General features: G+C 47.3%; 7 protein-coding genes across 7 annotated transcripts; 5 read left to right on the top strand and 2 right to left on the bottom strand.

The window, feature by feature from the left end:
* The first annotated feature begins 218 nt into the window (after positions 1-218).
* On the top strand, positions 219-944 carry ASPWEDRAFT_35935 (uncharacterized protein). Its single transcript, XM_040834337.1, has one exon. The coding sequence runs from the start codon at positions 434-436 to the stop codon at positions 587-589; it is 156 nt and encodes a 51-aa protein (XP_040692004.1). The 5' UTR covers positions 219-433; the 3' UTR covers positions 590-944.
* ASPWEDRAFT_35933 (uncharacterized protein) lies at positions 945-1,590 on the top strand. Its single transcript, XM_040834336.1, has one exon. The coding sequence runs from the start codon at positions 1,219-1,221 to the stop codon at positions 1,378-1,380; it is 162 nt and encodes a 53-aa protein (XP_040692003.1). The 5' UTR covers positions 945-1,218; the 3' UTR covers positions 1,381-1,590.
* A 2,374-nt stretch (positions 1,591-3,964) lies between these two features.
* ASPWEDRAFT_35932 (uncharacterized protein) lies at positions 3,965-6,045 on the top strand. The gene has a single exon (XM_040834335.1). It carries the CDS (start codon positions 4,024-4,026, stop codon positions 5,668-5,670), a length of 1,647 nt encoding a protein of 548 aa, XP_040692002.1. The 5' UTR covers positions 3,965-4,023; the 3' UTR covers positions 5,671-6,045.
* A 1,137-nt stretch (positions 6,046-7,182) lies between these two features.
* ASPWEDRAFT_179889 (uncharacterized protein) lies at positions 7,183-8,562 on the bottom strand (the record flags this gene model as incomplete). Its single annotated transcript, XM_040831816.1, has 3 exons — positions 7,856-8,562; positions 7,444-7,817; positions 7,183-7,395 (listed from the first exon to the last, which is right to left on the bottom strand). Exons 1-3 carry the CDS (start codon positions 8,334-8,336, stop codon positions 7,183-7,185), a joined length of 1,068 nt encoding a protein of 355 aa, XP_040692001.1. The 5' UTR covers positions 8,337-8,562.
* Positions 8,563-8,633: 71 nt separating this feature from the next.
* Positions 8,634-10,311, top strand: ASPWEDRAFT_65366 (uncharacterized protein). The gene is made up of 2 exons (XM_040838786.1): positions 8,634-9,967; positions 10,021-10,311. Exon 1 carries the CDS (start codon positions 9,051-9,053, stop codon positions 9,939-9,941), a length of 891 nt encoding a protein of 296 aa, XP_040692000.1. The 5' UTR covers positions 8,634-9,050; the 3' UTR covers positions 9,942-9,967; positions 10,021-10,311.
* A 127-nt stretch (positions 10,312-10,438) lies between these two features.
* On the top strand, positions 10,439-11,311 carry ASPWEDRAFT_179887 (uncharacterized protein; the record flags this gene model as incomplete). The annotated part of the gene is made up of 2 exons (XM_040831815.1): positions 10,439-10,557; positions 10,624-11,311. The coding sequence occupies 2 exons, from the start codon at positions 10,439-10,441 to the stop codon at positions 11,309-11,311; spliced, it is 807 nt and encodes a 268-aa protein (XP_040691999.1).
* Positions 11,312-12,427: 1,116 nt separating this feature from the next.
* Positions 12,428-14,382, bottom strand: ASPWEDRAFT_24267 (uncharacterized protein; the record flags this gene model as incomplete). Its single annotated transcript, XM_040832591.1, has 3 exons — positions 12,428-12,713; positions 12,753-13,619; positions 13,676-14,382. The coding sequence occupies 3 exons, from the start codon at positions 14,380-14,382 to the stop codon at positions 12,428-12,430; spliced, it is 1,860 nt and encodes a 619-aa protein (XP_040691998.1).
* Positions 14,383-14,640: the final 258 nt, after the last annotated feature.

Genomic DNA, 14,640 nt, shown 5'->3' with positions numbered 1-14,640 from the left:
AATTGAAGTGGCCTTGTCCCTCTGACATCGCCAATAATGGCATTCTTTGTCCCAGCAAACAGTTCGTTTCCACCGGAAGGCTTCCGGTCCACATGAGCAAGCAATTCTAGACCCAACAAGCAAATACCCAGTCTGTCTGGGATAGACTAGAGTAGTGACCGGGATACGAAACAACTACTGCGCCTGAATCGGATCCGAGGCACGGGACTTTTTGTCTGCTGGGAACGCGACAGATATCTAAATTCGTCTCGCTTAAATCTCCTGTCTTAGGATGTATCAAATTGAATACACAGCGACCGGCTCCAGCTTCATAACGATCGACATGATACTCGTATAACAAACCTTTCCCCAAGAATAATTGCAAATCATCATATCGCTAAGATTGCAAACGCCAATCACTCCATGACCTAGCCCTGGCAAATAGGTCACGGGTATGTTTGACACAAAACCCAACCCAACCAACGATATCATCGTCGTATCCAACCCAACCAACCGTAACGGCACAGCCACGCCAACCCCAGCATCACATTTCCCCATCCGGCCCCGGATACTCCGTACTGATACTCTGTTATCTCGATCAATTTATTAATAGAAGCCGATCACACAACCGATCGACCCAGAGAATGTGTATCTGATAATTTGTCATTGGAAAACTCGCGGGGCGATAGCGTTGTGGTATTACACCGCGTGGTGGTGTTGCGTTGCGTTACTTTGCAGCGAAAACAACTCGAGATTCGACGCGGGCCGCTGCATGCGGAAGTGCGGGGTAAGTTGACTCGATCTCAAGACTCCATCTCACAGATCTCATATCCGAATTCAATGTGAGTTGATAGGACTGTCACTGTGTATTATTAGATAAATAATGGATGACTCATACACTATCCACCATTTGGCAATATAACAGTAGTCCTTCTTCTCCTCTGTAAACAACCATCCATTACAGCGTCAGGTAGCCGTGCAGAGCACAGTCAGACTATTACCTGAGGATCTCGTCGTACAGAAAAATGAAATAATCAGTCCTGTCATCTAATTGGCTGTGTCTCAGATTAGACCCACTGCAGCGCCTCGAGCTGATTCCGATCACATGACATCCGAATTCAGCAGTTAGGGTATGGATATAGGGCTCGTTTGCATCTATCATCTCTACCTATGAATAAAATATCGACATCTAACCAGCTATTCAGATATCAAAACAAACACAGGTAAATGAAACAAGCAATGCCCCGCCAAATCCACAGCCGATCAAACTCTCATCTAACCAAGCACTCAACAGCCAAGAACCCATCCAACAAGCCAAGCATCTATCCAAGCAGCCAAGCTACCAAGCCTTCGATCCACAGATTCTGTCCCAAGAATCCAAGAAGCCAAGATTTCGTATGAAATCAAGCATTTACAAGGCTGTAGCCAAGTGTTGAAGGATTTATACCAAGAATGAACAAGCCTTTCCAAGACTGCAAAGTCGATCAGGCGTATAAGTACTATCGATGTTAATTCAGACGTACTGAATTATATATAAGTATACAGGTATAATTTTATTGAGAGGAATCGGTATATTAAATTCTTAGTGTAGAATACGATAGTGGATGGAAGACTTGCTATAATATAAAAGCTTTGTAGATATATATCCATCTACAGATTGCGCGGATATAGAAAAAAAACACCATAAACAATTATATGCATTGATAATTATGTATCTAGCAGAATACATAACAAGTACTAGGGAAGATAATTTATCCCAATTCCAGAGCAGTAACACACAGTCGCAGTCAACTTAACCAAAAATTCCCGGGGCACGCCATGCCGGAGTAAGTCTGGCTTCCTTTTTTCATCAGCCCTACTCAAGCCACCTAGGTCATCGGCGGCCTATTTCTCCAACTGCTTATAAAAAACAATACATAAATAATATTCTCTGGAAAAGAAAATGGCATGACGACGGATAAACTCCGAAATATCCTCGAGTGACTTACCAGATCTAGCTGTCATTCTGACGGAGATTTTCCTGATTAGATGGATATTCTGGAATTAGGGCACGAAACCCTGCGCGTTTGTATGAGGGGTTAAAAGTTACACCATAAATCGCACACTACGCAGTCTAGACACTAGTCTGTCTCCATCAGTGTCAACCGGCCCCAGTAAAAAGAAGTACATGGCAACCTAATGTCCCGCTTTTTCCCGAAGAAGGAGAAAAAAACAAAAAGAAATCATTTTATTCGCGAAAATGAACATCCAGAAAAAAGAGAAAATAAAAAAGAGAAAATTCTACACGCTGAAACAGGTGGGCCGTTGTGCCTGGTGGTACGTTTGTTCTTTGGGAAAAGCGTATGGATCGCGCTAAGGGATTTCGGCTGAAACAACTCCGGACGGGTCGTTCCTGTCTCCATACCTACGTAGGTGTGTCCATGATGGTGGGAGAGAAGGTAAGAATTTATGCGGGTGGCGTACAGAAAGCAGGTATGTTGGAGCATGACCATGTGGGTGGCCAAGAGGACAAGAAAAGACAAGACCAGACAAGAGAAAACAAGCACAAGAGATGGGGATAAGAGTCCTGAGCGTTAAAAGTGCTGGCGCAGCTGCAGCAAAAGTGGAAGAGTTTTTCATGAATGGGGCATTAAATGGGCCCGCTAGGTTAATTCGATTGAGTGGTCAAACTTTACTCGATGGATTGACCCAGTCGCGGGTTTTTATGTAATGCGCCGCGCTAATTAAAGACCCAGGATATGCAAATTAATCCTTGTATGTATTATTTGTTGGAAGGTAAGGAGTAGCATGTGGAAGTGTGTATGATAGAGTTTAAATTGTCAAGAAGGACTGAGGGAGTGATTCGGTATGAATGTGTCAAAATGATAATGCTATGAGTCAAGTTGCCTATTCTTATAGTGTAGAGCAGGTCATAATGATTGTTCGATTACTGCCTGATGGTCTTTTAGTATTAATTAGCAGGCATACGTAGTTCCGCCAAGATTCAGTTCATGTATGCATCCATTCGTCATTCTTTATCCAATCGATCGGCCGGTCTTTATCCTGACAGTTAGCCGATATGTCAGGCAGAATAGGAAATGAATTCGGGTTCCTTTCTCCATCTGTCTTCCATCGTCTTCTATTATACTTTCGCCTCTGTTCTACCGTGGTATTCTCGGGACGCAAACGTCAAGCGGTGGCCGCCGAATCGGGCTAGCCTCGAATCGTTTCCACGTGCCTGACTGCCTGAGATCAGATTTCCGGGTAAGCGAGATGCCACCTCCAACCCAGGATACTCCAGATACTCCGTACTTACTCTGGTGACACCCGGGCCGTCAGCATCGGGACAGACACGGGGTTCGGGGGCAGCAAAAGCAAAAGGGTAACTAAGGCGAATGGCGTGTGCCGCTGTGTGGATATCTTGGCCTGTAATTATTCGGCCCCAACGCCTGCCCGCGTCAGTGGCTTCTGAACAGGCCAATCAGGAGGCAGTATGGACGGGCAAACAAAAAGAAAAATAAAACTCTGACCCTGAGCCAACTGGGCGAAAGCCATCCGTAAATCCCCGTGGGGAGATGATGGTCGCATGTGATTCCCAAAGCGGCAAGCGAGATGATGATCCTCCGCCCACTAGTCGTCCCTCCCCACCCCCACGGCACAGGATAAGTGCTCTGACTGGCTGCTGGCCTCAGTGGCGCCAAGTGCCTGCTGCTAAGAGGGCTAAGCCTGCTAAGACTGCTAAGACTGCTTGCGCTGGCTTGGCGGCCCACGGGCCCAAACAAGCAAAGACAAGCGTTGCTGGAAGCGGCCACCCCCGAAACCGCCGTAAGCCACTAGTAACGGGGTAGCGAGTAATTACCAGGGACCAGGGACCCGTGGCTCTTTCGCGAGAGTTGCCTGCGGGTCTCTTGACTCTCTTGGCGCGAGGGCCTGCGATTACCGCAGAATGCGGAAATACATAAAGTTGAGCCGTCTTCCCCAGGTTGGACCGCGCGTCTCTCTTCTTCTCTCTCAGTCCCCTCACAGTCCATCACGAGAGAGAGACACTCACAACCCTCGATCAAGATGTGGACAACAACAACAGGCCTGCGAGGCAAGCGCCTCCATTTGGCCATCACCATCACCTCCGTTATAGGTTTCTCGCTGTTCGGTTACGATCAGGGGCTGATGTCCGGTATCATCTCTGGTGACCAGTTCACCAAGGAATTCCCCCCTCTCGCTATCCCAGACTCCAGGGCCGACGACAAGTCTTTCTCCCAGCATGTCAACGTCCTCCGTGGTGCTGTCACTGCCTGTTACGAGCTGGGTTGTTTCTTCGGTGCTGTCTTTACCCTCATGTACGGTGAACGTATCGGCCGCACTCCTCTCTTGGTCGCCGGTGGTCTCATCATGGTTCTCGGCACCGTCATCTCCACTGCTGCCTTTGGCCCTCACTGGGGTCTGGGCCAATTCGTCGTCGGCCGTGTCATTTCGGGTATTGGAAACGGCATGGACACTGCTACTATCCCCGTGTGGCAGTCTGAGTGCTCCCGCTCGCACAACCGTGGTTTCCTCGTCTGCTTCGAGGGTGCCATTATCGCTGTCGGTACTTTCGTCGCTTACTGGATCGATTTCGGTCTTTCCTACGTCGACACCTCCGTCCAGTGGCGTTTCCCCGTCGCTTTCCAGATTGTCTTTGCCATTTGTGTCACTATTGGCGCGCTGATGTTGCCTGAGTCTCCCCGATGGTTCGTCATGCGCGGCCGTGATCAGGAGGCGTTGCAGGTGCTGGCTGCCCTCAACGATAGTACCCCGGATGGCGAGGATGTGCTTACCGATTTCAACCTCATGAAGGCTGACCTCAAGAGCACCGAGGACAACAAGGCCAGCTGGAAGACCCTCTTCACCTTCGGAAAGACTCAGGAATTCCAGCGTATGATGATCGGTTGCTCTGGTCAGTTCTTCCAACAATTCACTGGTTGCAACGCTGCCATTTACTACTCTACCCTGCTGTTCCAGCAGAACCTGGGTATGACTGGCAAGCTCCCCTTGGTTCTGGGAGGTGTCTTTGCGACCATCTATGCCCTCGCCACCATTCCCTCCTTCTTCATGATTGAAAAAGTTGGCCGTCGCAACCTGTTCTTGATTGGTTTCCTTGGTCAGGGTCTCAGTTTCATCATCACCATGGGTTGCTTGATCAAGGAAAACGAGCAGAACTCCAAGGGTGCCGTCGTCGGTATTTTCCTGTTCATCTGCTTCTTCGCCTTTACCACCTTGCCTCTCCCCTGGATCTACCCGCCCGAGATCAACCCTCTCCGCACCCGTACCATGGCTGCCGCTGCCTCGACTTGCACCAACTGGATCACCAACTTTGCCGTCGTCATGTTTACCCCTGTCTTCTCCGATGCCAGTAAATGGGGTATCTACCTCTTCTTCGCCCTCGTCAACTTTATCGGTATTCCCTTCGGCTACTTCTTCTACGCTGAAACCGCTGGTCGTGAGCTCGAGGAAGTTGACATTATCTTCGCCAAGGCCCACGTCGAGGGCAAGTGGCCCTTCCAGGTCGCTCAGCAGATGCCCAAGCTCGATGTCGCTCAGATCGCCGACCTGCAGCGCGAGTTGGGTCTCGATGTTCCGGATCAGCACGTGTCATCTGAAGCCGAGAAGGCCGAGATTGCCATTAGCAGCGGCGATAGCCAGGAGAAGCCGTATGAGAAGAATGCCTCTTCTTAATTTTTATACCCCCGATAGATACCCCCATCTATTGTGTTTTGGGTCGGTGCAGGCGGAGGCTAAACCTACTTTGCTCCTTGATCACTGGCCGAACACAACCACCACCAGCAAATCCCTGGTGCTGTATGTTTTTGCTACTTTCTTTCTTCTTTATATTTTTGCTTCATAGAAGACAAGATGTGACTTATTTTATTTTATTTCTTTTTTTTTTTTTTTCTAATTGCTCAAGTGACTGGATGCAAAGATGGCTGATATGTTTCATGATACTTGAATGTTGGGATGGGGATGATCTGATATGAAATGTATACACTAGCTAGCTTCTATGTATCGCCACAAAATCAGAGCCAAACAAATACTATCTCCATGAATATGCCTCCCTATTCCCTAGTCCTCCAAATCGGTTTAAAATCACCGACTGAAGAATCGCCCAAATTTAAACTTCCATAGTTTCTCCCAACACCCGATCGCCCGGAAATAGCTATCCTGCCAAGTGTCACCTTATGTATAGCCGAGGTGATATTGGCTGACTATTGATTTGAATTGTGATCAGCAAAAAAAAAAAAAAACTTTTCTTTTCTTTTATTTACCCCTTACATGGTGCATTAGTGTCTGCAGCGTTGGCTGTCATTACTAAAAGTATTGAATTTTGGGACGATCGCGGTTCTTGGGAGGATCGAGAATTTATTAGTTTACAGTAGTTTGTATGTGCGTACTGCATATGTACAGTAGCTTGTATACGTGGGTTTTCTTTTCTTGAAATATTAATTCCATCAAGATTAATCATGACGATCACCTTTTTAGTCGAACAGGATTATTCAACAGCTTTTTGCGGTTGTTTGTTTTCCCGGGGATTTTTCGAGAGTATGGATGTGCTGTTTATATATATAGTTGCTTGTCTAGTAGGATCTTCGGTAATCTGCATGCTGCTTCGATTTCTAATGCTGCAGGTTTAGTGTAGTATTTGATGTATGTATGTAGTGTTACCATGCGAGTGACGATTGTTATATATATAGTATATAGTTAGGTAAGGGATACTAGTCTTCTGCTGGTAAACCTTACAACGCGGGCTGATGGTAAAGTCGTGATACCGATTATATATTTCATTACTTCATTTTAACATTCAGATCATTAGTCCAAATCTCAATCTCCTCGACTTCAACCTCAACCTCCCAGTCCCCCCTCGCCTGTGTTGCAACGTACGAAGGTTCCTTCTGCCCTGACACAGAATGAGAAAGAGTCACTCGCGCACAGTCCTCATTTAGTTTCAAGGATACTCTATTCCCAATCTTCCCTAGCACGAGATTATCCCCTTCCTCCGCGAATCTCGGGACCTCGGTGGTGCTGGCGCGGAAGACATCATATGTTGGACTTAGTTGGAATAGACACGGACAGTGCCAGAAGGTTATAGCTAGATAGGGGATGGCGTAGCCGAAGAGTATCTTTTCGCCTGTGTTGGCTATTTTTCCAGAGAAGAGGAGAAGGAGAGACGTTGGTGAGATTGTTATTTGGTCTTTAAGGGTTGTTTGTTGTGAGTTGTGTTGTATTGGGATTGTAGGGTTTGGGAGTGAAGGTGAGTGCTTCTTCGATGTCCCAGTCAAGGAAGGAGAGTTGGGAGAGAATGGGGACTGTGGCTATTTTGCCTGGTTTGGAGAGTGGGATTGTTTCAGTTGGGGGTGTGTAGAAGACGGTTGAGAAGAGGCGGGCGATGGCATCGAATAAACCGGGCTGAGCATGTATTAGCCATTGAAAGGATATGAAGTAAGAAAGAGATACCGTGATTCGAAAGGCATGGTCGAACATATCCCACGTAATGCCAATAATGTCAGGATCCTGGATAAACGGAGCCACAACGATATTAGCAACAGCATCCAAATCCGAAATCTGCTCGATTGGAGCAATAGCACGACCAAAACCACCAAACAGGGTCAATTTGATAAACTCGCGAAACTCATCTTGCGGGATGGTAAGATGATGTAGATACGCCTTATCCCCGTGAAACTGTTTAGCCAAAGGTCTAAACTTATCTCTGTGGATAGACCCATATCCTAGCTCAACTTGTTGCACTTCGTACAGGAAATCCAGATGATCGTGGAACATTTCATCGCCGTCGTGATCGTGGTTCGTCGCGAGGAACTCAGACATAAATTCTAGGTCGGGAGTTAGCTCGAATGCTCTTCGGTGTGACTCTTTTCGAGCCTTTTCCACGTCAAAGGGGAGTTTTGCGCCGTCGCGGGTTGTGCTAGACTCTGGAAGATGATTCTTCGAGAGTCGGCTGGTGTTTTGGTGCGTGTGTTGGACCCTGAACCGCTGGCCTTTTGGAACTTTCCAAGATCAGTCCAGGATAACGCCCGGACGAGTCCGCTAAAGGCCAATGATTTAACCGGTTTCTGGTCAAAGGGAAATTGGGACAGATAGAGGAGAGCGCGATAGAGGACAGGCCCTGCTCCTGCCAGGTGGGGAGGCAGGAGACGCTTCCTCTGCAGGTGAGAGAGAAACCCTGACTCATTCAGCCTGTCATCAGTGGACAATTTGTCGAATATCTTTCGAAGTTGTAGCTTTTTGTCGTCGGAGAAGTGGTATTCAGCGAAGTTCTGGGCGAGAAAGTTGAGGACGCCTTCGGGTGTCATGAGGCCCTCTTGGATCCAATTTTCGATTTTTGGATCCATCTGATTGATGATGAGAGAGGCAAAAGTGAGGCTATGAGAAGATGAAACATCGAAAGAAAGTGAGGTGTTGAGATTAGGCTGTGAATGATCGTGGCTGTGACAGAAGCCCCGCTCTGGCGGCGGCTGTTGAGGCTGACAATCGCCTCAGACCCCAATGCTAAAATATTATCAGAAAAGGAGATTGTGAGAATAATCCATCAAGTTCGCATATTCTCTTGACCCTGATTATGCTGATTAATCATGAGGCTGACTGCCCAGGCCATTATATGCCTAGTGATCACCACATTTGGCCCCATACTAAAATCTCACCGGGAAATCTAGCTAGACCCTGCAGCGAAACGAGCAGGGGAGCTTCTAGCTGACTGTGTTTATTCTCCTTTCTGTTTCATCAAGCTTACCATGTGTCGCGAATGGCTTTATCTTTTTTCCTCCTCCGTACAGTCAGCGTAACGCCTGAATCCTCAAACACGAGAATCACGACCGTCTCAAACCATCACAAAACTTGTCGCAAATTAAGGGTCCTGCTGTCAGCGTGAGACGACGTTTTTGCCTCTTCTTAGCACGAAGATGAGGGAAAACCCCCAACAAGAAGATATAAATTGAGCTTCTGTCCTCGTCGATCAGTCTCTCATCAACAACAACAGCAAAACAGCAACAGCAACAGCGACAACAACACTTCAATCCATCAATTACCCATCCAACCATCCATTCAAAATGAGATACTCAATCGTCTTTTCCGCCTTCCTGGCTACCCTCTCTGTCGGTGTTGGCGCTAGTCCCATCCCCACACCGAATGAGCTGCAGACCGGCAATGACTATTCCGGCTCTGCTGCCCAGGAGCTGGATGTGTCGGAAAACGACGAGGGCGACGAAGATGACTACGAATACGACATCTCGGACTTCAGCGAGTCGCCCCAAAAGCGTGACGATGACGATGATGACTATGGCGTCGATATCTCGGACTTCAGCGAGTCGCCCACAAAACGTGACGATGACTCGCAGGAATACGATGTGTCGGGCTCCGAAGAGCCTGATGATGAGGACGATCAGAACGAGGAAGAGGAGGAAGAGGACGATGAAGAAGACGTCTCCGACTCATCGATCGGAAAGCGCGATCATGATGAGGAAGATGAGACCAATGACGACGGTGAGACCGCTGAGATCGCTGAGACCGCTGAGGAAGAGGATGAGACCAATGACGATGATGATGAGGATGAGTCCGACTTGTCGGTCGAAAAGCGCGATGATGAGGAGGACGTCGAGACCGGCGAAGACGATGTAACCGGTGAGGACAATGAGGAGAATGAAGAGGATGAGACCAATGACGATGAGGGGACCGGTGAGGATGATGAGGATGAGTCCGCCTCATCGGTCGAAAAGCGCGATGATGAGGAGGACGTCGAGACCGGCGAGGACGATGATACCAATGAGGACTATGAGACCGCTGACGAGGGTGAGGACGATGAGGACGATACCCTTGAATCTGACTCGGTCGAAAAGCGCGATGCTGAAGAGGACGATGTGTCCGACGAGGGGTATGCCAATGAGGATGATGAGATCAATGAAGATGCGGAGGATGAGGAGGGTGGGGATTATGAGAACTAAGAAGCTCACTAAATCTCCCAATGATGGTAAGTCTGATATCTTAATCTGAGATGGTATACATAGCTGACTATTGCAACAGCCAATATCAAGAGGGCAAGGAATGGGAGGCTGGAGTGACTGATTTCCGGACCTTTGTCACTTCTCTCAAAGATGATCTCAAATAGTGAGGAAGAAGCGTGATAGTGTGTGGCTTATTCTTCTGTTTTGTTTCTTATTCGTGTTTTGTGCGGATTTACTCTTCTGGCAAGAGAAATCTCCTAGGATAATACTAGCTTAGAGGTGCATGGAGTTTGATTTCTGTTTTATAAATTTCTGCATACTCTAGATGGGGCGTTTATCTCTGTATAACTATTTTATATCGCCTGGAAATGAAGTTGATTCCTCTTTTGACTGTCTGAGTAAGTCTTGGCGCCCAGAAACGAAGCTGTCTTGGAAGTCTTCTTCCTCTTCTTCCTCCTCCTCTTTGTCTTTGTCTTCCTCTTCCTCACAAAAACAACATGCCCAATCCCGCAGACCTGCCCCAGGAACTCTTTCATCTTGTGCCGGATCATGCTTTGACCGCCGAGGAGCCTGATGCCCAAAGACTCTGCAGTCTTTCGCTCCTCAGCCGCAACTGGTACGCAGCATTAGTCAACCGGATCTACTTACAGTGAACCTTTAATGGCGCACGACAGACGTTTAGGACACTGTGGAAATTCCTCAGAACAGTCCGCCAGAATCCCCATTTAGCAGCACGAGTACAGACACTCAAGATTGGAAATTGGGGATTCTACCCGAAAGCTGCAGTTCAAGGCGGTGATTTCCGGCCTGCAGCGGATGAGGTGGAGCTGGTTCGAAGGGCTATACACGATGCTGGAATTGGACATCTGGAACAGAGGATTATAGAGAGTCTGGCGAAGAAGGATCGTCGGTCTCTTATGGCTCTTTTGCTGGCAAGCCTTCCGAATTTGGTGACGGTCCATGCCCATGTTCCCATGTCTGACCCTGTCCTGGGTGAGGTGCTGAGGCAGACACTTGAACCTAGGGGTCGTGATGAGGTCCACCCACTCCCAGGACACGAACCACAAATACCCGGTATGGTCAAAAGGTACAAGGTGTATGGCCAGGTTCTTTTCATCTGCCCAGAGCAGAACTGGCGCCAAGGTCAACGCACATTATTGTTTCTTCAGTTCGATGAATTCGATGGTCTTTCTTCAGTTCGGACTGAATGTCGTCCTATAAATGTCTATAGTCCAGCTCATGATCTTGATGCCCCATCGAGTGAAGGCCCTGTTGATGACGACATGCATTGGATGGCATGGCTGGATAGGGATGGATGGCTGGGGGTATGGCAAAAGGCGACGAGTAGGGGGTGGACTGGATGGATTTGAAATTATTATTCTGATGGAATATCATCAATAAATGGTGGCCATCTCATTGTTGAAAGTTCATGTTCCCTGTGCTTCAATATCGTGGAGCTTGGATTAAGGTGTTGTAGGGCTGCTCCACTATGATGTAAGTGGAGCCACCATGTATGCACGGAGGTACTATGTAAACATTGATATTCAAATAGTGAATAAATACGATATCTACAATAAGTTGAGCATGAATTTGGCTATGTTCCTAGATCGTACAGAATAATAATATGGAAAGTGTCCTTGTTGAGAAGCGTCATCTCCATCCCACCAAACAGGAAAGCGCCAGGCACCACCGCGCTCCGAATAGCTTCACCAGCAGGACCACACACCACCATCACGCCCAAGACCATCACCACCAAGAGGATATCACTTACCACACAGTAAAAACACCCTCATATCCCCAGTAAAAAAACCTCCACCATACCTCAAACCAAAAGCATAACATCAGAATATCAAACCAGCAAAAAAGCTACCCGTGCTAGCAAGAGACTTTGTGGGATACGAAAACCTGCAGGCGGTTTTACAACGAGTATAGCGGGACTCGAACCCGGACTCCTGCGAACATTGAGAGAGCCCCAAGAGCGCAAGCGCCCTGTGACTAACCGCCGGACCAGTTACCTCGAGGTTGAGGGATTCTACTCGAAGTTGGGTTATCTGTTTGCTGTTGCTAAGGTTTTTTGGCCTGGTTTGTCAGGCTAGAGGATGTATGAGGCAGGAAAGGGGATGACGTATTTGGGATAACGGTTGGATGTGAACTAGAGGTTGTACCATCTTGTACCGTGAGGGACTAGATGTACAGTAGTTGTAGTAAAGGATATGCCATCGTTGAGTCGTAAAAATGCCCTACTGGACTTACTGCAACTTCTGATATCGAGCAGACATCGAGCAACTGCGCAGCCATGTATCCTAACCTAGCTAACCAAACGTGACACCCTGCCTTTAAGGCATCTATCTATCTCTCTTCTTTTACATCCACCATATTTCTACGTTGACCAATATATTGAACAAAGACACACCGAATAGCCCCCTATCTACACCAAAAGACGATCAACATCTGCAATACTAGAGCCCTTCTTGCCCTCTCAACAGTCAAATATCCGGGGATGGCGTGACTTGCGCAATCCACTCTAATATCGATTCACGTGGGTTCGGGCGCTCAACCTTGTCTAGAGGGATCGATTCATCATCATCAAAAGGGTCAACAATCCATGGGTGCTGCAGCAGATGGCGAATGTGTTCTATATTATGCGTGCCATCATCTAGCCATAGCCCATCGTCATAGTATCGATGCCAGTTGAAGAGTCGAGATGTCGCTATCCATGATTGCTCTTCGGCAAGTTGATAATTTGCCGGTTTCCTGCCTATACTTAGCAATCTGTCACCTGTATATAGTCCTATGGTGATAACGTCTTACTCTTCGTCTACGCTATCAGTATGATTGTGATGTAGACAAGGGATAGATGGTGGTATCTGCTCTGTTGAGCTGATAGTGACTTCTACATCCGCTGAGTTGATGAGAACTTTCTCCCCAGATCGTAGGATCCACCTATTAGTCCAAGATCGGGGCTTATGGTTGTGTTGGTAGTGAGATCTGATGTGAAGGCTCAAATTTCCCACATGAGTCCTGCCAAACGGCGGAGATGGTGTCCATGGCACTGATTTATTATCTCGACAAAAGAATGAGATAGCGAATTCCTCAGCACGAGATATGAGGTCGGGATGCTGGAGATGATAAGTGACCTGAAGAAATGACTGGATGGTGTTTGTCCAAAAACCGGCTACAAGACAGATTGGTGGCAGTTGTCCTAATAGTAATTTGAGTAGAGATGTTATTTGGCTATTGTGGATGACAGCACTCCATATGAAGCCAAATGGTGATCTATTGACGGCTTTAATTAGTGTATTATACTTAGCATCGTTATTCAAAAGAGCTTGCTCAATCCCAAGTGAAACAGCACCGATAAGATTGCAAGGAATCTTAGGGTCGAAAAAAGTACTGCAAAGTAGTGACTCCAGTGCATCTTGGGTAGCACTGAGAGTCATATATTTGTCAAGATACTCGAATAACTTGGACAACTTGGGGTTACTCCTTGTATTAGCCACGGGTCGTGATATGTTTGTAGGTGGTTCCATCTTCGGTAATGGCATATTACGTGATGTAAGTAAGAGTACCGTAGCGAAGCCGATCAAGAATTCGTCTTCTAGTTGCTCCGAGGTACAGAATTCGAGAAGAATATCGAATGCCAGCGCGGAATCCGGTGGTGTCTGAACCCAGTCACTTCTAAAGGCAATTCAAATCAGTAAATTTAGTTACTATCAAGTCTTTCTAAATCATACCTTTGATCATTATCAATGGTTTCTGGTTGCAGCATCCAAGGACAGAACCAGCCCTTCTTTCCACGAGTAATCTGAGCTGACCAGCAGCTTTGGGTAACTCTTTCCCAGAAGCCAATATCTTTCGAATAGAGGACACATGTCTCACCTGCACTCTGAAGTATCTCAACCCAGCGACAGGAAATGATGTAAGACCAAGCTAGTGTTATGCTTGTAAGATATCCTGCTCGCGGACTTGAAGGAATAACCGAATCAGATGGCCTTAGTTTCGGAATCATCGATAACGGAAATCCTATACATTGGAGATAATCAATAGACTTCCACCGTCGGTCGCACGAGTCATCGTGTGTTGTCTCCAACTGGAAGGATAATTTTAAAATGAGCGGGGATTTGCTTCTGCCACCCACATGGATATTCTGTGGAGGGTTGTGGTAAAACCGAGGCACGTTGGACAATTTATCCAGAGAAATATCAATGGAACTGCTGAGCTTAGGTGTACAGCTGAGAGCCGCAAGCTTCCACGCATCGTAGCTCATCTGACGGCATGCGTCAAATTCTTCTAGCGTAGGGCAGATTCCATCGCCACTGGAGGCTTTTTTGTCGTCTTCACTGCCTCCAGAGCTGGTGCTTGTGTTACTTTCAGAATCCGAGTTGGGAGGTCCTCGGGAGGCTTGATCGGGCAAAGGTTGTCGAGTACTGGTTTTGTCCATGGTGTGTTGATTGTTGCAAGAATATACTTGAAGAAGGGTGAGGATAATCTGCAACAGCAGACGCGGTCATTTCGTGATTGACGCGAAGGTTTGTTTGGAGTGATGGGGATATAGACAGGGGGTCATGTGATAATCAGCGCGCCTGATAAGGCAGACCAAAAACGCCCAGTGAGCAGAAAGAAAAGATCTAAGAGGGCAGTAAACATATTATTACATCTCTATAACCTAGGATTAATATAGCATACCTTCACCAGTATG

The sequence above is a fragment of the Aspergillus wentii genome (genome assembly GCF_001890725.1).
Source record: "Aspergillus wentii DTO 134E9 unplaced genomic scaffold ASPWEscaffold_2, whole genome shotgun sequence".
NCBI lineage: Eukaryota > Fungi > Ascomycota > Eurotiomycetes > Eurotiales > Aspergillaceae > Aspergillus > Aspergillus wentii.
Note: the sequence above shows the minus strand (reverse complement) of the source record. Positions and strands in the feature narration are given on the sequence as shown.